The sequence below is a fragment of the Manacus candei genome, unplaced genomic scaffold, assembly GCF_025592945.1.
Source record: "Manacus candei isolate 608988 ecotype Guabito, Panama unplaced genomic scaffold, ASM2559294v1 h1tg000023l, whole genome shotgun sequence".
Classification (NCBI taxonomy): Eukaryota; Metazoa; Chordata; class Aves; order Passeriformes; family Pipridae; genus Manacus; species Manacus candei.
Window position 1 is genome coordinate 7,322,246 of NW_026138071.1, and position 22,419 is coordinate 7,344,664.

A 22,419-nucleotide genomic window follows, 5' to 3' on the forward strand; every position below is an offset into this window, starting at 1 on the left:
TGTCCCCCACTCCGGGAAGGGACCCCCCCCTCCACCCCCCAACCTCCGCTCCCGGGGGCCGCGCTTGTTTATGTGAAGAATTTCCCCTTCCTTAAAAGGGCGATGGCAGCAGGGGTGGGGCGGTGCCTCCCCCCCCCCCGCCTCCGCGTTGGCCCGGCCTCTGGTTTCTTGAAGGAGGGGCCAAGGCTGTGGGGCCCACCGAAAGGCGGGGGGGAGCCCCCGCCTCAAAGGGTGCAGCCGATCCAGTCACTGGAGGAGGAGTGGGGACCATTGCCCCAGCCATGGTGATTGCAGGAGACACCCCTTGCCCGGGATTTATACGCCCAGAGATGGAGACCTAGAGAGACCATCAAAAGCAGGGGGGTATCGGGGTGGCCCTTAGCGGGCATAAGGCTGAGGATGACTGGGGTCTGCGGGTGCAGGGGCCAGCCCCGCGGCTCGTTTGAGGAGCAGGGGGGTTCGTAGGGCTGTGCCTCTGGGGTTTGTTCTTCTCCAGGTGGGACCCTCAGCCCCGGGTAGCCCCCAGCCCAGAGGCACTTGCTTTCACCCAGCTCTCAGCAGGGGGTGTCCCACCCCAGGACCCCTCTGTGGCCCTCTGGCCGTGGGGCAGAGCTCCCATAGCCATGGATAGCTGGGAGAACAGGGGACAGCATCTGTGACCCCAGACTGGGGGCAGTGAGGTGGCACAGAGGGGTCCTTCAGTGCCAGGTTGGGGGAGCCTGGGGCTTTTCTGCTCCGTGGTTGCAGCCCAAACAATCCAACTGGGCTCTGCCTGCTCCTGACCTGGGCTGAGCGTGCAGGATGAGGCCCCTGTTCCCAGTCTGTCCCACAGCCCCGGGATGGGGACGTTGGTCAAGAGACTTTCCTAATTGCACTAATTGGACGACACGCAAGGTTCGTCAAGGTTCATCAGAGAGGAAAGAGGAAATTGTAGCCAAAGGGACGGGGGTCCTGTAGACGACAGCGTGTGGGCTCTGCAGCTGTCCCCCCTGTGAGCAGCATCCCCCAGCAGCCCAGCCCAGCCAGGCACTGGGGATGAGGCAGGCATCGTGTGTAGCTCCACCTGGGATAAAGGAACACACGGATCAGGCCGAAATAGAAAGAAGCACAGCTTCTTTTTTCTGCTTCCTGCTGCCGAGCAGGTGGGCAGTGCTGGGCACCTGGCATGGGAAACGGCTGCCTCCCTGCCCAGCGCAGGAGGGGCACTGAAACTTAGGCATGAGCGCTGCCCGCTGTCAGAGCTGGTGGAGGAGGTGGCAGGATGCGATGTCCTGGTTCCCAGCAGCAGTCCAGTCCCTGCCACAGGTTCCCGTGGCTCGTGGTGTCGGGATGCGACACGTGGAGCCGGGAGCGTGGGGACCGCAGGTGTGGACCGGGTTTTGCATTGACAGAGTCCCGTCCGCCCCACAGCATCCCAGTTCTCTGTGGGAGACCTCCCAGTGCCAGACCCCATTTTCCAGTTGGGTCACCTGTGGGCATGGGTTGCGTCCCCTTGTGCCCCACGCTGGACGAGTCCCCTCCCGACCGCGTTCCCAGCGGCTGCTCTCACCGTGCCATGTCGGCCCAGCCCCGGGGCAGAGCGGGGCAGAGCGGGACCCGGGGTGTGCAGCTGCCAGCATCGCTGCCTCGCCAGTGCCCCAGATCTGTCCCGGGCCGAAAAGAGGTCTTGCAGCCCCTGGAGCTCCCAAACTTCAGGCGGGAGAGATGGAAAGATTTTGAACGACTTCAGATGGGAAATTTCCAGCCTGCTGTAACCCCAGGGCAGCGCTGACAGAGCCATCGAGATGGCGAGGGAAGTGACCGCGACAGGCTAGAAACCCCCCAGGGCCGGACGCTGCCTGGGGCGGGGGTGGGGGGCACAGCGGTGCGGTGCTGCCCCCGGAGGGCCCCACAGGGCTTGCGTGGGCAGGGGGCTGAGGCTGGAGAATGCCGCACTTGGGGGGCTTGGGAGGCAGGCGCTTTTTGGAGAGTGCCTGGGAACAGCCCCGCGTTCCCCAAAAGCAAAAAGAAAAGAATTGCAGAGTAAAGTATATATATTAATAATACAGACTTATTAATTGCCCAAATAATTGGGGTATTACAGGAGAAAAGAGAAACAATAGGAAAAGACCCGCGGTTTTTGGTGCAGCCCCCTAGCACCTGTTGCTTCCTACCGCTGGCCTGCCCTGGCAATGGGGGACGTGTCGTCGGGGGGATGTCACCGAAACCCGGGAAATAAACTCTACAACCTGTTTGCTAGGTTAAAAAGCCGACATTACAGGTGGCCGGGGATCCCCCAGCCTGGAGCCACTAGTCCAGGGGTCTCTGCTCCAGGAGACACCCAGCGAGGTGGAAGCGGGGGAAGCTCATCTGCCGAGGCGAGTTGCAGGGGGATCTTTTCCCCAGGGCTGCCAGCTGGATGGGGGTGAAAGCAGAACTGATCCTCCTCTCCATTCTGAGTCGGGGCGGGGAAGCGTGGAGGAACCCCAGCGGAGTGTCGGGGACCCCCGTGCGACCACCACGGCGCAAGGAGAGGGATCCTATCCACAGCCCACCACCCGCTCCACTCGCGGCTCAGCGGGACCCCTGCGCTCCTCCCCAGCGGGGCGGGTACCGACGAAGGGGCCCCCCCCGCGTCGTTGCCCTTTTAAGGGGTTCCTTGAAACCGCGCCCGGGATCCATGTTTGCAGCCCCAGCCCGGGCGGAGGAAACTCCATGTTGTAACAAAGTTTCCTCCGCGGCGCCGCTCCCGCGCCCGCCGCCCCGCGCCGCCGCCGGCCCCCGCCCCGCCTCCCCCCCCGGGGGCCGCGCCGGGGGGGGCCGCCCCCTCCCACCCCTCCTCCCCGGCGCCCATGGAGCACCAGTCCATCATCGCCCAGGTTAGCAGGGAGGAGGGGAGCGCCCCGCTGCAGGAGAAAGGTAACGCGGGGGGGATTTCCCCCCACCCCTGTACGGGAGAGGGGGAAGTCCCCGGGTGGGGCTGGGGGCCTGCGGGGGCTGCTCCCGGAGGGTGTGATGAGCTGCGGGCCGCCTCAGCCCGCCCCCGTGCAGCCCGCTGCCCAGAGCTGGGGAGATGCGCTGGGGCTGCGGCTCTGAGCCAGCGGGGCTGTCTGCACCCGCCTGGGGGCGAGGGGCCGTGCTCCGGCCCCCCTGGCCTCCCCAAATCCCGGGGGTACCCCTGGAAGACTCGGGGCGCTGCTCGGAGTATCTGCGCTGTTTCCCCCGGGGCCGGGCGGGCGGTGCGCGCAGCTCCCGTGGGAAACTGAGGCAGGAAGGGGTCCGAGTGCCGGGCACCCCCGCTGCGTCCCGGCGCCTCATCCCCCGCGTCCCCTCGGCCCCGCAGAGCGGGTCTGGCGGGGGGCGCTGCCCATCCCGCTGCCCGCCGGCCTGGGGAGCTTCCAGGGCCGGGAGGAGCGAACATGAGAACGGACCTCGTCCACACTGGGGAGCTCCCGCCCCGTGGGGTCCCGGCCGGGCTACGGCAGGACCCAGTGGGCCGGGGCGGGCGGAGCGGCCCCCGTGCCTCAGTTTCCCCGCGATCCGCCAATAGGGACCGCGGGAATGGCACCTGGGGGCGGGCGCTGCGCCCGGATTGGCCCCTCGCCTCGGGTCCGCTCGAGGCGGCCAATGAGAGCAGGGAGCTGTCTGGGGGTGGGGCAAAGAAGGGTCATAAGCCCCGCCCCCTGGGTGAGACCCCGCCCCATGGCCCCTGTCCAGGGGTCTGTGGGACCTTGGGGACCCCCGGGCTTAGCCCGCGCTGCGGCTGTAGGGTCTCCAGCCACGCAGGGTAGACTCACAGGGGTCACTCATGGAGTGGGCGAGGGGCTGTGGGCAGTCACCAAACATTGTGGTGGTCGCCAAACGTTGGTGTCCCTGATGCTGTCCTGGTGCTGTGGCTTGGTGGGGCAGGAAGGGCAGCCGGATGGATGCCAGGGGCTGATAAGGATGCAGGGGCTTCGGGGCAACACCCAAACCCATCTCACCTGCCCCCCAGCCCCATGCTGGGAGCACCCGTGGGGTGCCCCTCACGCCCCTCCTGCCCTCCCACAGGTACCCAGACACCTGCCAAGAAGCCACGGAGCCGCAGCATTCTCCAGTCTCTTTTCTGCTGCCTGTGCCGCGATGACGGGGAGCCCTGCACCGGCACCACTGGCGCCCCACTGCTAGTGGAGGAGAATGGGGCCCTGCCTAAGGTAATCTTGCACCCCCAGCCTAGCACTGGGGGCACTGGGCTGCCCATCCCCTATGCCTCCTCTGTGCAGCCAGGATGAGGGGGTGGTCACTTCCCTGTGGACACCCCCTTGCCCCCCCACTGACCCCCTGTGCCCCCCGGTGCAGGCTGCTGTCAAACACCTCCTGCCTGAGATCAAGCCGCAGGACGCCAGCAAGCTCTGTGTGGTCATCGACCTGGATGAGACACTGGTGCACAGCTCCTTCAAGGTGGGGGACACCCTGGCCCACCCACACCTCCTGCCCTGTACCCCCCTGCCTGTTCTACCACCCTCTTCACCACAAAGTGATGCCCAGCACAGCCTGGCTGGGTTAGATGGAGTGTCCCTGTGAGGGGGTTGTAGGGCTGGTAGGGATTCACGGTGGGCAGAGGGCAGGCAGCATTTGGGCAGGTGGTGCCTGCCCAGCGCTGACCCTGCTGTGCCCTTCCCCAGCCAGTGAACAATGCCGACTTCATCATTCCTGTGGAAATCGATGGCATCATGCACCAGGTAACGGTGGGGTGGGTGCCTAGTGGGAGGGGGCATCGTTCCCCCTCCTCGGGGACCAAGAGCCATCCCAGTGCCTTGCACTGAGGCATAATTGGGGTGTCAGGGTGCCAGGGCTGGCACCTTGGGGGGCAGAGGCAAATACTGCTCTTCACACAGGGCAGGGAGGCGAAGGGGGTGCTGGTGCAATGTCGTCCTGCAGTGGCCAGCCCCGGGTTCAAGTAATCCAGGATAGGCTGTGGTCTGGGCAGTCAGCCTGTTCTCGGTTACTTGGCTCTGGAGCTGTCCAGACACTTCGTCCTGGACATCCCTGTGGGGCCACAGTATCCCCCAGCCCACACAGGGCAGCCCCCATGGCATGAGGTGCAGGCAGCCCTCTAGCCCCCCTTCCTCGTCAGGGAGCTGCTCACGGGTGTCCCCTGGGGTGGGTGGTGGTGCTGGGAGGGGCCGGGTGGCCGGTGCCGGAGGCGCTGCCCTCTGCCCCATGCCCACAGGTGTACGTGCTCAAGCGGCCACACGTGGACGAGTTCCTGCAGCGCATGGGTGAGCTCTTCGAGTGTGTGCTCTTCACCGCCAGCCTGGCCAAGGTGGGTGCGCCTGCCACTCCCCTGCCATCCCTCCCCCTTCCCACACACCCCTCGGGTTGCACAGCTCCCCTTGCCTCCAAGGCATTACTGGCCCCTTGTCCTCTGCATGCCCGCAGGCAGCACCAGCATTGGGCAGTCTCCCTGCCTGCCTCTCCGAGACGGTGGCCAGGGAAACTGAGGCACGGTGCAACCTGGCACCATTGGAGAACTGGATGCTGTTGTCACTGTGGGGTGGGCAGTGTGGCGTGGTGTGGCCCAGTGACACCTTTTCCATGCCTGTAGTATGCAGACCCCGTGGCTGACCTGCTGGATAAATGGGGGGCTTTCCGGGCACGACTTTTCCGGGAATCCTGCGTCTTCCATCGTGGCAACTACGTGAAGGACCTGAGCCGCCTGGGCCGTGACCTGCGCCGGATCATCATCGTGGACAACTCGCCCGCATCCTACATCTTCCACCCCGATAACGCCGTACGTACCCCCGGGTGAGGCTGGGTGTGGCACAGAGGGGAGGTAGCGAGGGACCCTCTCTCAGTCTGCTGTGCCACCTGCAGGTGCCAGTGGCTTCCTGGTTCGATAACATGGCAGACACGGAGCTGCTGGATCTGCTGCCCTTCTTCGAGAGGCTCAGCAAGGTGGAGGATGTGTATGCAGTGCTCAAGAAGCAGCGGACTAACAGCTAATGGCCCCTCCACCCTGCCGGCTGCTGCCGAGGGGCACCAACGGGGGAGCCAGGTGCCTTATTTTGCGGGAGAGGGGGGTCCCGGTGTGCCCCCCATCATCCTTGCCAGCCCCAGTGGGTGCAAGTGCCCTCCCTGCCTGCTGGTGGTGGGAGATGTGGGTGCCCCTGCCAGGGAGCTGAGTGTCCCCCTTCTCACAGAAAAGGGGGGCTGTGGGTGACCTGCTGCCTTGCTGTGCTGAGGACCTGTTGGGGGGGGTCCCATCCTCCCACACTGTCCAGCCTCTGCCCTCTCCCAACCTCTGTCCCCCCTCCCCAAAACGGTTCTCAGGTCCTTTTCCCCTCCGTGTCCCCCTGAGTGGGGTGGGGGGATCAGCAGCTGCTGTTTTCCACTGCCTTTGAGGGGACTAGATCCCTCCATCCAGGCTCCACCTGCTGAGAGCCTGGTGGTCCTTGGCCCCTATCTGCAGGGGTTACAGGACAGTTCAACATCTTGTCACTCTCCAAAAATGGGGGAGTCTTATTGTTGGTGCATAAGGCTGCCACCATGCCCTTAACTCTGCCCTGGGTGCAGCTGATCACCTCATGGGGGGCATGTCCTTGCCCACCCTCGTGCCTTCTCCTGCCCCGCCCACATAGGGGGTGTGTTTTGGGGGAGCAACCTGGCCTCAGGGCTGAGCCGCTGGGCACAAATGCCCCCCATGTGCCTTGAGACACTGTGTCTCTGTGGCCCCCTTAGCCATGCAAGGGCTGTGCCTGGGGGGGAGGCTCTTAACTCCCCTTCTCCAATCTCAGTTTCTTCCCTTGTTCTGGGGCCTCCCACCATCTCCAGTTACACTGTGTTAGTGGGAGCCACTCCAGTCGCCAACAAGGGGGTCCCCTCCCGCATGGGGGGGGCACACACCTCCTCCTCATCCATCTGCAGCTTTGCCAAAGGCTGCCGCTCCTAGGAGGGATGGAACGCCGTACCAGCCTTACTTCCCCTTTCTAGCCTTGCCCCAGTCCCCCAACTGGGATAGGGGTGGGGGGCACTGCAGCCTCCCTCCTTTCCCATAGCCTGGGGTTACCCTTGACCCCCGTGGGGTTGGACTGGTGCCAGGGTGTCCCCCAGCCTTGAGGGGCTGGGGGCTCTCAGGGAGGGGTTTTAGCAGGGGGCTGAGCTCAACCAGGCCTTTTTTAACGTCACAATATGGACAATGCCTCATATCTTTTTAGAGGGAAAAACAATGGTTTCCCAAAAAATCATGGGTGCCTTTTTACCGCTGTGCCAGCAAAGGGAATGGGGCAGTATTTGGGGGGGTGGGTGTGAGAGGTTTTAGCTTTCCGGTGCTGTTCAGCCGGCTCCTGCCGGCACTGCCCTTCTCCCGGTGCTGGGGGTAAGTGGGGGTCCCCCCAGCCCCGCCCACACCCCTGCCTGCACCCTTGCCCCGTGGCCAGGGGTGGGGTAGGGGGTGGTACAGCACACCCGCTGGATCCCTGCCAGCCCTGGGCCTCATCCTGCCCCTCCAGGAGGGTTGAACTCAGCACTTTACATTAGACAAGTCAAACGGCACCAGCGCAGCCATTGCCCAGCGAGTACCTGTGGGTGCTGCAGCATCCAAGGAGCACAGCCCCTGTGCTGGGCACCCTTGGGGGGCTGGGGGGTGCAGAGGCGGCATGGGAGGGCTGGGGAGGGCTGGGATACCAGATCCAAGTGCCTTCATGTGATTAAAGCTGTCAAACCATCTTGGAAAGGGGAGTCCTGAGTGTGTACATGTGTGGGCATGAGCTCCTATCATGCACGTGTCACTGGTGGCTGTGCAAAGTGGGGGCACAGGGAGCCCCTGGGATGCCCTAAATCCCCCTGGGAAGGGAGGATGCTGCAGGTCAGTGCTGGGGGAGCACCTTTGGGTTGCCAGGTTGAGATCTCACTCCTTACCTGGTGCCAAGGGGGACACCCTCACACTCCAGGGCAGCCCCCCCCAGGCTGCCCTGGCACCTCCATCCTATTTCCTTCCCCCTCCTCCTGGGAAAAGGTCCCTGGTGCCACGGGGGTGGGTATCCTGTCCCTTAACAAGGAGGGGTTAAATTTACCATGGGAGCTGTACATCTCCCCCCCCACCCCCCCTCAGCTTTGGGGCTTCAGTTTACTCCAAATAGGATGTCAGGCCTTATTTGACTGGAGAGCCCTTGTGGGGGGACTTGTGACACTGACACACACACACCCACACCCCCACACCCCGCTCCCCAGGCAGCCTGCTGCCAACATGCAGGCACTGGGTTGCTGGGGGAGAGGTGGGAGTCTCTTAGCTGCCCCCCCCCATGCCCTCATTGGCCCTGTGCCTCCCCTCATTAACAAAGTCTGTGTCCTCCCTGATGGCTGCACTAATTATTGAGTTCATTAGTGACCCGGCTGGGAGGCCCAGGGAGGGGCTCAGCCCGCTGGGGCTGGCATGGGGTCTCCCACCCCTGTGCCACACCGACGGACATAGCCCTGGGACACAGCCACCGAGCGGAGACCGACCACCTGGGTGTTACACCCCACCCAAAACTCAGGCCCTCACCCCCACTGGGGGTTCTGAACCCAGGTAAGGGTCCCATGGGGATACTCATGTGGAGTGTGGGGGGGGGGGGGAGGCAGAGGAGTGGAGAGCAGCAGTAGAGCCCATCCCTGTGCTATTGGGGCTCCCCCTTGTTTGTGGCTGACCTGCCCCCTGTGCCAGTTCAGCCCACTGTCATCACTTTGGGGATCCTTGGAGGGGGGACTGTCAGGATTTGGGGCTCACGGCAGCCCAGGCCTGGTGCCAGGGTGACAGCAGGGTGTGGGATGCCCCCAGCACTTGAGGCCAGGGGTGCTGGCTCAGCAGGGCAGCCAAGATAAAGCTGCGGCAATCCCGCAGGGCTGGGGAAGAGATAAGAGCGGATAGGAAGCCTGGGGACCTGCCTGCTGGCACCTCACCCTTCACCTTTATGGTACCCCGTGTTCATTCCCCAAAACCGCCTTCGGGTCTGGGAGCTACTGGGCAGGACTTCAGTCTCCTCTCTGCCAATCAAGGGCATCATCAGGTACTAACTTTTGGGATGGGGGCTTGGGGGCATGGGACAGGACTTAGCATATCCTGTCCCCCCAAACCCCAGCTCTATGTCCCATCCCTGTAACTCCTTTCCATCCCCAAGGGGACCTCAGATCTGTGGAGACCCCCAATGCAAGGAGGCAAAGCTGGGAGTGAGCAGGGATCTAGCTGAGGTGTGGCACAGCCTTGAGACAATCCCATGGGCAGGGCAGTGATGTGCCAGGTAGGGGGTGGAAAGGGGATGCCCCAGGAAGCTGGTGCTGCATTGGTATCACTTTGGGGAACCATTTTAGAGGGGAGGAGACACCAAAAAAACCCCACTGCCATGCTCTTAGTGCTCCATGGCTGGGAGGGTTTGGGGATTTTGCGGTCTGGGGAGTGAAGAACAGCGGTAAAGCACATCCCTGTGGCATCAGGGCACCACTGTGTTTGTGGCTGATGCTCATGTGTCCTGGTCCAGCCCATTGCCATCACTGGGGAACTTTTTGGTGAGGGGCAAAAAACCAGTTACCATGGGCTGAATGCCAAGGGCCAAAAGAGTATCAGGCTTGGGGAGGCACCAGCATAGGCACAGCCAGCCCGTGGGCAGGGTGCAATAGCACCTGGGGAGGGCAACACCCCATGAGCAACGGGGCTCTCAGGTGCCACAAAGTCTTGGAGGGCCATGGGGACCTTGACTCTGGGCTGTTCCTGCCCTTATATGGTGAATATGGGCTGGGACATGAGGGGACAAAGTCTCCTGGGTGCTGGCACCTGAGCACTCCGCCTAGGTAGGTTCACCTGTGCCCAGCTCTGCGGTGAAGGTGAGGGGCTGGGGTGGTATGGGGGGACGGAGGGTGGGCATGGAGTGGACAGTGCATGCCACGGCCACCATCACTCCTGGCACTGGGGTGGCCTGGGCATGGGACTTGGGGACCCACCCGTGCCCCACCTTGGTGCTGCACTTGGGGGGATGCTACCCCTTGGGTCTGAGGGATGGGATGTGGGTGCTTACAGAGCAGCACAGCAGGGCCAGGCGAGGTTTTGCAGGGCTGAGGAAACAGAGGCCTCTCTGCTGGGCACTACTAGCTCTCCCTGCCAGCCACCAGCCAGGGCACAGCAGGGCCTTTGCCTGACACCGGCTGCCTGGTCCCTCTGCCTACTCGTGGGGAGCACTGCCAGCCTGGCAGAGATGGCTGTGGGCAACTTTGGCAGCAACAAGGCCGAGCCCTGGCACACTCAGCACCTCTGTGGGACCAGGATGTGCCCTCCCTGGGGGGCATGGATCTAGTGGGGGGGTTGGAAGCAGGGGGTCTGAAGCAGGCAATATGCTTGCACACGTGTGTGTGTGTGTGTGTAAGGGCACCAGCAGTGGCCGTGTCATGCTGTGCCACTTTGTGCCACACCGTGCCAGGACAAGGCTGAGCAGGGCTAGTTCCTGCTGGTCCTGGGGAGGAATAGACTACTGCACAGCAGTGTCACCCAGCTGCAGCTGCTGTGCTGTGGGTGCCCTGCACAGCCCTGTCCCTTGCCTGGGTGCAGAGCAGGGCACTGGGGCATTTACTGCTCCTGCCCACCCTGGACCCTGGCGTGGAGCTGTGGCTGCACTGCCAGCTGAGCTGAGGGGACAGCAGCCCTGTTTGTGTGCCCACAGTCCTGACACTGCAGTGCCAGGGTTCCCCTCATCCTGTGCAGCTCCGGCTGGGCTGTCTGCAGAGTGGGCAGGGAAGCAGATGGCATGGCAGGTTGGCTGTGTCCCAGGTCTTGATGACACTGCCTGCCATTAACAAGGGTGTTGCCGTTGCTGGTAGGTCCCCTTGCCTGTGGTACCTGTCACCATGGTGGAGCTCAGCGGCAAAGTCACCAGGACACTCGACAAGACCACGCCGGGCATCCAGATATGGCGAATCGAGGTGAGGACGGGAGCACAGCCTGGACACCCATCACTGGGCTGCTTGGGGGGGTCTCTATGAGGGAAGGTCCTCCCCTTGTGTACTCAGTGCCTGTTTTTGGGGGTCTCTGCAGCATCTGGAGTTAAACCCCCCCAGGTTCTGGGGCTGGGGGCAGTGGGGTGCATAGGGCTGGGGTGGGGGGTTCCCCACCAGGGCTGACATCTCCCTTTCTTCTGCAGAACATGGAGATGGTGCCAGTGCCCACCAAAAGCTACGGCAACTTCTATGAGGGGGATTGCTACGTCCTGCTGTCGGTAGGGCAGTCAGGGGTCACCCGGGGAACTGGGAATGGGCTCTGCCCTGGGGGGACTGGGATGCAGGGAGGGGTGTCTGTGACCAGAGTGACCTGGGGACACAGGGGTTCTTCTAGCGGGGACTGGTGTCCTGCAGACACGCAAGTCTGGGAGTGGCTTCACCTACGACATCCACTACTGGCTGGGCAAGGAGTCGAGCCAGGATGAGCAGGGGGCAGCCGCCATCTACACCACCCAGATGGATGATCACCTGGGCTCAGTGGCTGTGCAACACCGCGAGGTCCAGGGACACGAGAGCGAGACCTTCCGTGCCTACTTCAAGCAGGGACTCATGTATGTCACTCATCCCTGGGGACCCGATCCCACAGTGGGTGACGGTGGGGAGGGGTCCTCTGCATGTGGCTTGTGGGGACACCCTCAGTGGGGATGGGGACAGCCCTGTCCCAGTGGGGTGTGAGAGGTAGGAGAAGGATCTGGAGCTGGTCTTGCTCCACCCATCACCCATGTGGTTGGGAGGGGGACCCCACTGAAGTGAGGAGGGGACACCCGGGGCTGACACTATGTCTGTACTCACCCCAGCTATAAGAAGGGTGGAGTGGCCTCGGGCATGAAGCACGTGGAGACAAACACCTACAACATCCAGCGCCTGCTGCATGTGAAGGGCAAGAAGAATGTGGCAGCGGGAGAGGTGAGTTATGGGATGTGGGGAGTTCCCAGCCATCAACTTCTATGCAGACATGCTGTTTAGGATCAGGATCAGGCCAGAGCTCCCCCAGACACAGCTGCCCTCAAGCAGGGGACAAAAGTGTGTGCAGGATGATGCTGCCTTGCCTCAGGAGCAGCTGCACCTCAAAAAGCCTCTCTTGAGGTAGGGAGGAAGAATGTAGGCTGGAGGTTCCTGAGTGAGGGCAAGCAGGGGCTGTAAAGCCGTGGGGACCCAGGCATCCTGCTGCTTGACACCCACCCCTCCCAATCTCGTCCTGCTGCAGGTGGAGATGAGCTGGAAAAGCTTCAACCAGGGCGACGTCTTCCTACTGGACCTGGGCCAGCTCATTATCCAGTGGAATGGCCCTGAGAGCAACCGAAATGAGAGGCTGAGGGTACGGCCAGGGGGTCCCAGGGTTCCCTCCTGGAGGAATGGGGGTGACCAGCCACCCCCTCCCTGATCCGGGCTTACCCCTTCTCCCCTGGGTGCAGGCAATGACCCTGGCCAAGGACATCCGGGACCGGGAACGTGGGGGCCGTGCCCAGGTGGGCATTGTAGAGGGTGAGAACGAGGATGCCTCGCCAGAGCTCATGAAGGTCCTCACACATGTGCTGGGTGAGAAGAGGGATATTCAGCCAGCCATCCCTGATGATAAAGTGGACCAGATCGTCAAGTCCTCCCTCAAGCTCTACCAGTGAGTTGCTGGGCGTGAGTTACCCACGGGGGCATTTTGTGTGGTGCCAGAGGGACCCAGCACACATCTCTGCTACGTCCCACAACTCCTGTCCCCGTGGACAGCCACCAAGAAGGGTCAAGGTCACAGCAGGGGTGGGGATGGGTCCTTTGGGTGCCTTTGAGCAAGAGGAGTCCCTGGTGCTGACAGGATTGGTACCCACTGGAGAGATGCTCGTGCGGAGTGTCACCTTTGTATATGGCAACAATGTTCTTGGGTGGTACCATCACACCTGACACCCCTTTGTCCCTCCTTGTGGCCATGAGAGAGCTGCATGGCAGGGCAAGCTACAAACCAGATTGCCACCATGGCAGGGCAAGAGTGTCCCTGGGCACCACCTGTGCCATGATCTGGGTGGTGAACGGGATGCGGAGGGGATACCCCCACCAAACCATGCCACCCCAAAATGGGGATGGTTTTTTCCAACCTGGTTTCTAACCCCTCCTTCCTCTCTTTTTCTCCTGTCAGCGTCTCCAATCAGAGTGGGAACCTGGTCATTCAGGAGGTGGCGTTTCGACCCCTAACTCAAGACATGCTCCTGCATGAGGTGTGTTACCCCATGGGATGCTTGGGAGTGCCCAATTTCCCTGGCAGCTTTAACCCTTCAAAATTGCCCACCCAATCAGCTTTTTAAGGGTTAAAGTTGCCCAAAATCCTAATTTCTGCTGTTGTCCCCTCTCCAAGGACTGTTACATCCTTGATCAAGGAGGTCTCAAGATCTTTGTGTGGAAGGGCAAGAACGCCAACAAGGAGGAAAAGCAGGAAGCAATGACCACGGCGCTGGTGGGTGTTGGGTTATGAGTTGGCTATGGGATAGCCTGGCTCCTTCCTGGGGTGCCAGGCCCCCCATGCCCACGCTCTGTGTTCGGATACCCCAGGGCTTCATCAAAGCCAAGAACTACCCAGCCAGCACCAGCGTGGAGACAGAGAATGATGGGTCTGAGTCAACCATCTTTAGGCAGCTCTTCCAAAAATGGACTGTTCCTAACCAGACCAGTGGGTTGGGCAAGACCCACACTGTGGGCAAAGTGGGTGAGTGTCTCCTTCCGACTCAGCAGGGCTCCTTGATTTGGGATGTAGGGGCTGTGGGGTCCCCAAAGCCAGTGGGATTTAGCTCACCCCTCTGCCCTTCTCTGCAGCCAAGGTGGAGCAGGTCAAGTTTGATGCCACCACACTGCACGCCAAGCCCCAGATGGCCGCCCAGCAGAAAATGGTGGATGATGGATCTGGGGAGGTGGAGGTAGGGTAGCCTTGGAAGAATGCGAGACCCTCTCAGGCACCCCCTGTTCTACACCAGGGGATGCCGTGGGGTTCAGGTTCTTCAGGGCAGGGGGATGCACCAGCCCTGATAGCAGTACATCCCTGTCCTTGTCCCACCAGGTCTGGCGTGTGGAGAACAACGAGCTGGTGCCCGTAGAGAAGAAGTGGCTGGGCCATTTCTATGGGGGGGACTGCTACGTGGTGCTCTACACCTATTCTGTGGGGCCCAAGGTGAACCGCATCATCTACCTCTGGCAGGTGAGACCTCCAGGTCCCTGACCCGTGGATGGGGGTCAGGGATGCTCTGCCTCACACATCACCCCATGGGAACAGCACGAGGGTTCCCTCTTCCCAAGAGGGTAGAGGGGGCTGTGATGTGTGCTGAGTGCCCCTCTGCCCCGCCCAGGGCCGCCACGCCACCCCAGACGAGCTGGCTGCCTCTGCCTACCTGACTGTTGCCCTGGACCAGAAGTACAACAATGAGCCCGTGCAGATCCGTGTCACCATGGGCAAGGAGCCAGCCCACCTGATGGCCATCTTCAAGGGCAGGATGGTGGTATATGCGGTGAGCACGAGGCTGTGGGGGTGTGGGCAGGCGGGTGGCCCTGTGGCATAGGGGTGACCTCCTGTCCCTGTCCCCCAGGGTGGCACCTCGCGGGCAGGCAGCACGGAGCCCACACCCTCCACCCGCCTCTTCCACGTGCATGGCACCAATGAGTACAACACCAAGGCCTTTGAGGTGCCCGTCCGTGCCTCCTCCCTCAACTCCAATGATGTCTTTGTGCTCAAAACCCCCAGCACCTGTTACCTCTGGTATGGGAAGGTGGGTACTGCTGGCGTGGATGCTGCCACCCCTAAGAGAAATGTTCTCTGCTTCTCTTCCCCCTCCTTGGCTGGGGCCAGTGAAGGAGCAGCTGCACTTGTTTGGCAGGGCTGCAGCGGGGATGAACGTGAGATGGGCAAGACTGTGGCCGATATAATCTCCAAGACAGAGAAGCCAGTGATTGCAGAGGGACAGGAGCCACCTGAGTTCTGGCTGGCCCTAGGGGGCAAGTCCCAGTATGCCAGCAGCAAGAGGTACCAGTCTTGTCCCTACCACCCTGAGGGGTAAGATGGGGCACCGTTCCCCAAGCAGGATGAGCAGCATTCCCACCACCATGTTGCCCCCTGTCAGGCTGCAGGAGGAGAATCCCTCTGTGTCCCCCCGACTCTTTGAGTGCTCCAACAAGACAGGCACCTTCTTGGCCACGGAGATCATAGACTTCACCCAGGATGACCTGGAGGAGAGTGATGTTTACCTGCTAGATGCCTGGGACCAGGTGAGCTGAGGGGCCATGGAGTGGCAGACACACCACTGATCTCACAAACTGATGTTCTGGAGGGGTGTTGGGTGGGGAGTGTAGGAGGACTTGCAGCAGCTTGAGGTGGGAGGATAGGAGGCTGGAAACCCCCGTATCTGTGGCCCCATGATGTATTTTTTCCAGCTGTCTTGCTTCAGGCATTGCTGAGGATGGACTCCCAGTGTCCTTCCCTGTGGACAGGTCCTGTGTGCCTCCAACCATAGATAGGGCATGGCCCCAGAGGGCTCCAATCTCACCTCAGTGGTGGACATGGTAACCTCGTTGCAGGTTTTCTTCTGGATTGGAAATGGAGCCAATGAGTCAGAGAAGGAGGCAGCAGCGGTGATGGCACAGGAGTACCTGCGGACCCACCCCAGTGGGCGCGACCCCGAAACCCCCATCATTGTGGTGAAGCAGGGTTATGAGCCCCCCACCTTCACTGGCTGGTTCCATGCCTGGGACCCTCTCAACTGGGCTGTGAGTCGTGGAGGGGGTTCGAAAGACCGGGGGGCCCTCTGCAGATGGAACTGGGTGTGGGTCTGGCCCCAGGAAGCATCTCGGGGGTGTGGGCAGCAGTTGGCCTGACCCCTGCCCCTGCCAAGGGGCTGAGCACTTTTGTCCCCTTCCCAGGACAAGAAATCCTATGAGACGATGAAAGCTGAGCTGGGCGATGAGAGCAAGTTCGGGCAGCTCACCTCAGTAAGTGGCACAAGGGAGAGGGGCAGTCAGGCTGGGAGGGGGCACAGAAAGCCCCTCCCTCCCCTTGGCAAGGGCGAGGAGAGACCCTCCAGTGAGGGGACACCTGGAGCCAACCTGGTGCCTCCATCCCTGGGGCAGCCCCTGATGTGACCCTGCCCCCCCATTCAGGTGCTCACATCCAGGCAAGAGGTCTTCACTGCCTCCACCACCCTTGTCCCCTCCAAACTGGAGACCTTCCCCTTGGATGTGCTGGTGAACACCTCAGCTGAGGACCTGCCACGGGGTGTAGACCCCAGCAGGAAGGAGGTGAGAGGGGGCTGGGGAGCTGCTGGGGCGGGAAACTGGGGAAGCTCCCCCGTGCTTTAGCTCAGCCTCCTCTCTCCTCCTCCAGGCCCATCTCTCTGAGGAGGACTTCCAGGCTGTTTTCGGCATGAATCGCTCTGCCTTCGGCAGCCTTCCCTTGTGGAAACAACAGAAGCTCAAGAAGGACAAAGGACTCTTCTAGGGCAGGAGCCTGGGCCCAGGGACAACTCCAGCTCCTTATTTTTTATTAAATAAAATTAATTTGGAGAGCAGGGCTGTGTCTCCATCCCTCCCCTCCCAACCCCAGAGCTCAGCCCAGGTGTGGGGCTTATTTGGCAAAGCAAAGGCACGCAGAGACACACAGGTCTTGACCGGGTACCAGCAGCACAGGGAAGGACCCCCAGCTCCTTTTCCGATTCCTTCCTTTGCCCTCTGGGCATGCAAAGGTGATACACAAGCTGAGCATGCCCGAGGAGCCAGGACTCTCTCATCCCACCCCCGCGCCTTGTAGCTCCGGGCTAAAGGTCCAATATACAGCTGGAGCCACTCCCTCCCTTATCGCCTGAACTGCTGAACCGCAGTAAATATGTCCGGTACCAAAGGTAAAGGAGAGGACAGTGTGTGCGTGTGGGGACAGACACCAGGGAGCACTTGTCCTTGCCCCAGGAGGGGAGAAGGGCATCTCCTTCTACTTGGGATCCACAGGGATTCTGAGAGGCACGGGGGTGTGCCCCGCGGGGACACATTTCTGTCAGGGGGCCGGGATTTGAATGTGCCGAGGGGCGTTGAACACACACAGAATGTTCCCAGGCAACTGAGGGAAGTGCCAGTGCCAAACGGGAGGCGGAGGTGAGGTGCCCAGCAAGAGGCAGCAGCCCAGGCAGTGCGGAAATAAGGTCTCAAATCAAGAGAGGGTTAATAAAGAGGTTTTAATTTCACAAAAAATCTATCTACACATCATTTAAAAACGGGCAGGGGGAACCCAAGAGCAAAAACTGTAAAGAACAGAGAGGAACAGGTCTGCTAAAACACAGAGAAAAGCGCTGCTCCACATCAACAGTGTTAAGAACCAGAGTGTCGAGGTGCAGGCAGAAGCCGGCAGCAGCCACCCCGGGGCAGGCAAGGCTGGAGTCTGGCAGCAGACCACATGGACAGCAGCTGCCAGGGGTCCCGCACCCCTCTTTTTCTCTTTGGCGGGCAATTAAAGGGATAATTAGCTCCATTAAAAACAAAGCAGATGAATTAGTCCCAGCCCCCCTCCCCGAGCACTACGTTCCCCATGTGCCCTGTGCGGGGTGAACTGCAGCAGGAAGCGCTGAGCTGGCAATCAACCCTTCCTTGGATGCAGGACAGGAAGGAAGATGCACGGGCGATGGTTATCTGTGCTACACTGAGCAGGAGGTGGAAGGCGGTGCCATGGCCACAGGCGTTGGAGAGCCCTGCTCCCTCCTCCTGTCGGTCCGACGCTGCCAATCCAGTCGGGAAACCTCGTCCTTGCCCTGCAAAGGCTCTTTGTGCAGCCCCACTGGCCAGGGCTCCCCAGGGACCTGCACACAAGCTCCAGTTCATTGACACGAAAGCTTTGCACCTCTCGGATTAGGGGAGTAAATCAAGAGCAAATTAGCGCAGTCAGACAATGAGGGGATGAAGGGACAGTGGGATGGGAATCCCTTGAGTTCATGTGCTGAATCACACTTGTACTAAACTAGGCTGATTCAGAAGCAAGTAAATATTTAACTGAGGAAGAGCTTGCACATGTTCAGGGACTGCAACTGAGCTTCACCTCCCTATACCCCAGGACAGGTATTCTATGTGGAAAGGCCAACCTTATTGAACTTGTTGCAGCAAGTGTGAGCAGTGGGAATGATATAGCTGGTGAGCAGCACATCCCTTGAGGATTACACACTCATCTTCCTCTCCACTGCTCTCGGACAGGGACAAAGCTGGCTTCTGCAAGGAAGGGGCTCCACGGACAATCTTGTCAGGGTGAAGGTGCAACTGAGTTGCTGTATGCCAAACAAAAAAGCTTAAATTAATTAATAGATGTCTGCAAATTCTTAATGGCTAGAATAACAGGCAAGAACTTTTCATAAAACAAGGAACACTGGTTTCAAGCATCAGCTTGTGCATCTTGATCCAAACAAAACTAGTTTTAATCAAAAGTTACTGCACTGAAAAATCAGGCAATGTTTGCTTTTATTATAAATTAACTGGAGTGCAGTGCCTTGCAAAAACAACCTTGCCAACCAAAAAAGCAGAGCTGACTTCTGATACTACAGGAATACCAGTTATTTACAGCACGAGCAAGGGATGTGCTTGAGGAAAACCGGTTTGCCCTCTGGACGGAGCAGTCCATCACACTCGCAGGGCGATCAGTTCAAAGGACAACTCCCATGTTACCGCCTCTTCCCATCGCCTGGAATTCTACCAAAATTAGTATCAACAATAGAAAAGTATAATGCTTTGTAATAAATTAACATATACAGCCCCTCGGGCAGCATCTCACGAGATAAATGTTCTGTCATGTCTACAACCAAACATTTGCTCCTAGCTCAGAGACCGGGAAGACGCCACCATGACCTGGGCCCTGGGATCATCACACACGGGGAATGGGAGGGAGGTCAGTCTCTTCACCACACGGGGGTCCCCAGAGTGCTCGAGGTGGGGAGGATACCGACAGCTGTCACTCACTGCTGCCCACACGGGTGGGAAGAGGCCACTGAGGCAGCAGCACTCCCAGCCGGCCCGCTAGGATAAACTCTAGTGTGGAAGTACCCGTGAAAGGTGCCTGCTGTCTCCTAAATAGATGGTTTTGTCTGCTTTGCTTCAGCTGATTTTATTCCTGAGAAACTCCTAACAATAGTTTAAAAAACTCAGAAACTATCTCAACAGCAAAAAAGGTGATTTTTTTTTTTTTCCTTAAAGAAGTCTTTCACCTCTGGAACTCAAGCTGTGATATCAAAACTAAAGGCAACGACTCTGCTTACAGCAACAACTTCTCTGAAATGAGTAAATACCAGTGAAAGGAAACATCTGCCCCTGCCATATTAGAGCAAAGGTGCTGAAAAAAAAAATGAAGTGGGCTTCTCCCCCCACTGCTGAAACAAACTATAAAAGGAGCATCATGCCTCTAAACCCAATAAAAAGCAACACTTCTTTCTAACCATGTTCCGTTTATGCTGAACAAGGGCCTTCTGAAAGTTTTTACCTGGTTTAGTTTCACAGTTTGAGCTCCCTGCACTCCTCAGAAAGGAGAACAGAGGCATAGCTGCAGTACAAAGCCTCTTACCCTGGAACAACACAAGATCAAGGAAAGACCATGGTTCAGTCACAGAGCGATTCAAGTGCCAGGCGCTGCGTTGCAGACCCTTTTCCCAGCATCCTCATTTCATGATGATCCAGACCTGAGCAGGAAGGGCAACACCAGAACGCTCTTTCCCTCCCAGAAGATGCACAGCAGCTGTCACTCACCTCCTGCCACTGCTCTGTCTGCTCCAGGTGTTCAGTGACTCTGGAATCACACCAGAGCAGCATTAAGCAACATAACTCCAGTGAGAAACACAGCACACCCAACGAGAGACCTCGCCTCTCCAAATGGTACTGATTGAACAACCTCATGAAGAAAATGAAATCATATAATAGAACTTGCAAAACAAAAAAAGAAATCACATATATAATGTCACATCTAAATGAGGATGACAGTGAATGGTGTAAAAAAACAACAGAGCTGCCACCAGGTATCAATACATTCCACAGCACCGACAGTTTGTTTCCTGGAACCGCATGTAAATAGCAGAGCACTTACAAACCCATGAATGTCACAACGCATCAGCTTGAGTGATTCCAAAATGCCTGTTAGCCAGAGGACTGGCAAGAGCCTACTCAGCAATCGGGGCTTCCAGTGAATATTACTAACACAACACACGCCAGGTTACAGAGTCTATTGCTTAAATTGCTCTTGGAGAAAGAAAAAAAAAGCGCCAAGTGATATGTAAATCTTCGCCACTCACGCCTCACAGGTGAATGGGCTTTTAAAGTCAAGTCTCTTTTTGCACTATTCTTTAAACCAGTTTATGAGCAGCTGTAGTCTCGTGGCTTGATGCAACTCTTTAAGGCTCCATGCTGACAAAATTATTTGAGAAACAATAAAAACTTCACCACAGGAGGATCGCTCTGGATGTCAAGGTTTAAACGCATAGTTCAGGCCCAGGACTTGCACAGATGGTTCAACAAACTGAGTGTCCCATATTTCTGTCTTTTGTCTCTTGTTTTGGCCCTGAGGTGTTTGTTACTCCTGCGTTGTCTGGCACAAGTTCAGAATCTTCCTTGCTCCTCAGGAGGAACAAGGTGTTTTACTTTTCACAGAGGCTGACGAACTGATCTTCCTACTTCCATGCTAAGTGGCTGTGCATTTTTTTCTGTTTCTAGTAACTCATCGAAGATATCCCTAGAGGAGAAGGAAAGACCAACAGTGAAACTTACTTACAGTAACAAATCCTTACATAAGACAGCCCTGAGGGAACCAGCAACTGGATTTAATTCACAAACTCAAGCATCATGGATCCTGGCAGAGAAGTGCCTTATCTGGTGTCTCCAAGCACCAGTAAAGACAGGAGACAACCCCCCCTTCTTCAGTTCTGTGTGCCCGAAAAGATATCATTTCTATTCTACCTACAAACCTCATTTTGGCTGTGTCCTGAGATGACCGTGGCTGCAACACCACAGTTGCTAGGAGCAGGGATGAGGGCATTTACAAATATCACAATACTTAAGGAAAAAAACCCAAGCTGCATTATGATTCCGGTTGCAATGCATGCATACCTGAGACACTGAATCCTCTTCTTAAAATATGATTTCATGCATTCCTTAAAATCCTATGTATTATTGGCATACAATCTTACACCTCCGAACACAAAGCACTTCAGTTTTGTCATTCTGGATAGTTTTCATCCCAGCAAAGAAGGCTAGAGGAGGAAGAAGAAAAGCCTTCTGCCTCATAAACACGAGGTAATTATTAGCACCAAACTTCCCCAGGACACCTACTTGTGCATGTAGAAGAATATGTAGCCGCTCCGGTCTCTGTCACACTGAACGGTGGTCTCAAGAGTTCTAGACACTTCCAGGTCATTGTAGGTGAACCAGGACTGCTTCTTGATATCATAGACATCACTGATATAATGACCTTAAAAACAGAGAATCGTAGAATGGTTTGGGTTGGAAAGGACCTCAAAGATCACCCCGTTCCAAACCCCATGCCATGGGCAGGGACACTTTCCACTAGACCTGGTTGCCCGAAGTCCCATCCAACCTGGCCTTGAACACCTCTAGGGATAGGGCATCTGCAGCTTCTCTGGGCACCTTTCTTTCCATGCTGCAGTTTGACCAGTAAGCTGGTTAGCTACATACCCTGCTCCAGCCATCTATGTCAGATTTAAATGCTAAAAGACCCTTTAGATCCTGGTCCCTCCATCTTTCCCTCAATCAGCTGGTAACAAGCACAAGCAATTCCATAGAGCCCATAAGCTGTATGCTTTCCACAGGCACCATGACACCCTCAACCTGCTCCCCCACCAGGGGGGACTGTAGATTTGCTTTGCTGCCTGGATTCTTCTCTATAAATAATCCTGTTATGGTAATTCTGTATTACAGATTTTTTAAACTAGATAAGAGATGAAGAATAAAATATGGTATCTTTTACCTGAAGATGATGTGCTTCCAATATGGCTGACAATGCTGATGAGACGATAGGAGTGAGGAAGCTCTCCTGTCTGAATAAAAAAACCCCAAACAATTAAAGGTTTTAGGCATTCGCTTTACCACGTAGCTCATAGATAAGATGATTTGTACCTGTGATACCAGCTTTGGCTACCGTATTCAAAGCTGCAACCCAGTCAAGGATTACAGAAACAGACACCCTGGTTCACACCAAACAAGGAGTCCTTCCAGAAGTGGGAAAGAACCTCCCATCCTATTTAATCTTTCAGCAAGCCAATGAACATGCAAACGACCCACTCTGACCTCAGAACAGATGCTGACATGAGCTCTACACTGCATAGTTCTCTAAACAACCATTTCCTGAGCAACTCCCACTGATGTCAGAGTTAATCCACCAAATAAACAAAAAAGCCCAAAAGGAACACCATGCTTACTTCTGAAGTATCAAAGAAATACCCTTGATAA

At 58.1% G+C, this 22,419-nt stretch overlaps 3 protein-coding genes across 5 annotated transcripts in view; 2 read left to right on the plus strand and 1 right to left on the minus strand.

The window, feature by feature from the left end:
- Window positions 1–2,694: 2,694 nt before the first annotated feature.
- On the plus strand, window positions 2,695–7,693 carry CTDSP1 (CTD small phosphatase 1). The gene is made up of 7 exons (XM_051786615.1): window positions 2,695–2,898; window positions 4,030–4,172; window positions 4,318–4,419; window positions 4,644–4,700; window positions 5,192–5,284; window positions 5,567–5,752; window positions 5,836–7,693. The coding sequence occupies exons 1-7, from the start codon at window positions 2,832–2,834 to the stop codon at window positions 5,962–5,964; spliced, it is 777 nt and encodes a 258-aa protein (XP_051642575.1). The 5' UTR covers window positions 2,695–2,831; the 3' UTR covers window positions 5,965–7,693.
- Window positions 7,694–9,678: 1,985 nt separating this feature from the next.
- VIL1 (villin 1) lies at window positions 9,679–16,793 on the plus strand. 2 transcript variants are annotated; one of them, XM_051786613.1, is made up of 20 exons: window positions 9,679–9,816; window positions 10,804–10,905; window positions 11,124–11,198; window positions 11,335–11,531; window positions 11,778–11,886; window positions 12,188–12,298; window positions 12,396–12,598; window positions 13,106–13,184; window positions 13,322–13,420; window positions 13,516–13,669; window positions 13,777–13,877; window positions 14,018–14,155; window positions 14,304–14,462; window positions 14,541–14,720; window positions 14,829–14,974; window positions 15,072–15,216; window positions 15,526–15,714; window positions 15,868–15,936; window positions 16,105–16,242; window positions 16,328–16,790. In XM_051786613.1, exons 2-20 carry the CDS (start codon window positions 10,831–10,833, stop codon window positions 16,439–16,441), a joined length of 2,481 nt encoding a protein of 826 aa, XP_051642573.1. In that variant the 5' UTR covers window positions 9,679–9,816; window positions 10,804–10,830; the 3' UTR covers window positions 16,442–16,790. The 2 variants fall into 2 exon arrangements, with proteins under 2 accessions (XP_051642573.1, XP_051642574.1); XM_051786614.1 differs by having other exon boundaries at window positions 9,693–9,783; window positions 16,328–16,793.
- A 2,327-nt stretch (window positions 16,794–19,120) lies between these two features.
- USP37 (ubiquitin specific peptidase 37) overlaps window positions 19,121–22,419 on the minus strand; it is a 34,470-nt gene continuing 31,171 nt past the window's right edge. For both annotated transcript variants that reach the window (XM_051786612.1, XM_051786611.1), the window contains exons 22-24: window positions 21,938–22,007; window positions 21,283–21,421; window positions 19,121–20,686 (exon numbers count right to left, since the gene is read on the minus strand). In XM_051786612.1, coding sequence (XP_051642572.1) covers window positions 20,599–20,686; window positions 21,283–21,421; window positions 21,938–22,007 — 297 coding nt within the window. In that variant the 3' untranslated portion in view covers window positions 19,121–20,598. The remainder of the gene's footprint in view (window positions 20,687–21,282; window positions 21,422–21,937; window positions 22,008–22,419) is intronic.

Excerpts from the sequence above, each read along its gene's own strand:
- CTDSP1 (XM_051786615.1), top strand. The coding sequence starts at position 2,832 with ATGGAGCACCAGTCCATCATCGCCCAGGTTAGCAGGGAGGAGGGGAGC. Across the intron at positions 5,285-5,566 it reads TCACCGCCAGCCTGGCCAAG|TATGCAGACCCCGTGGCTGA; the intron begins GTGGGTGCGCCT and ends CCATGCCTGTAG. Across the intron at positions 5,753-5,835 it reads TCTTCCACCCCGATAACGCC|GTGCCAGTGGCTTCCTGGTT; the intron begins GTACGTACCCCC and ends TGCCACCTGCAG.
- VIL1 (XM_051786613.1), top strand. The coding sequence starts at position 10,831 with ATGGTGGAGCTCAGCGGCAAAGTCACCAGGACACTCGACAAGACCACG. Across the intron at positions 13,878-14,017 it reads ATGGATCTGGGGAGGTGGAG|GTCTGGCGTGTGGAGAACAA; the intron begins GTAGGGTAGCCT and ends TTGTCCCACCAG. Across the intron at positions 14,975-15,071 it reads CAGTATGCCAGCAGCAAGAG|GCTGCAGGAGGAGAATCCCT; the intron begins GTACCAGTCTTG and ends GCCCCCTGTCAG.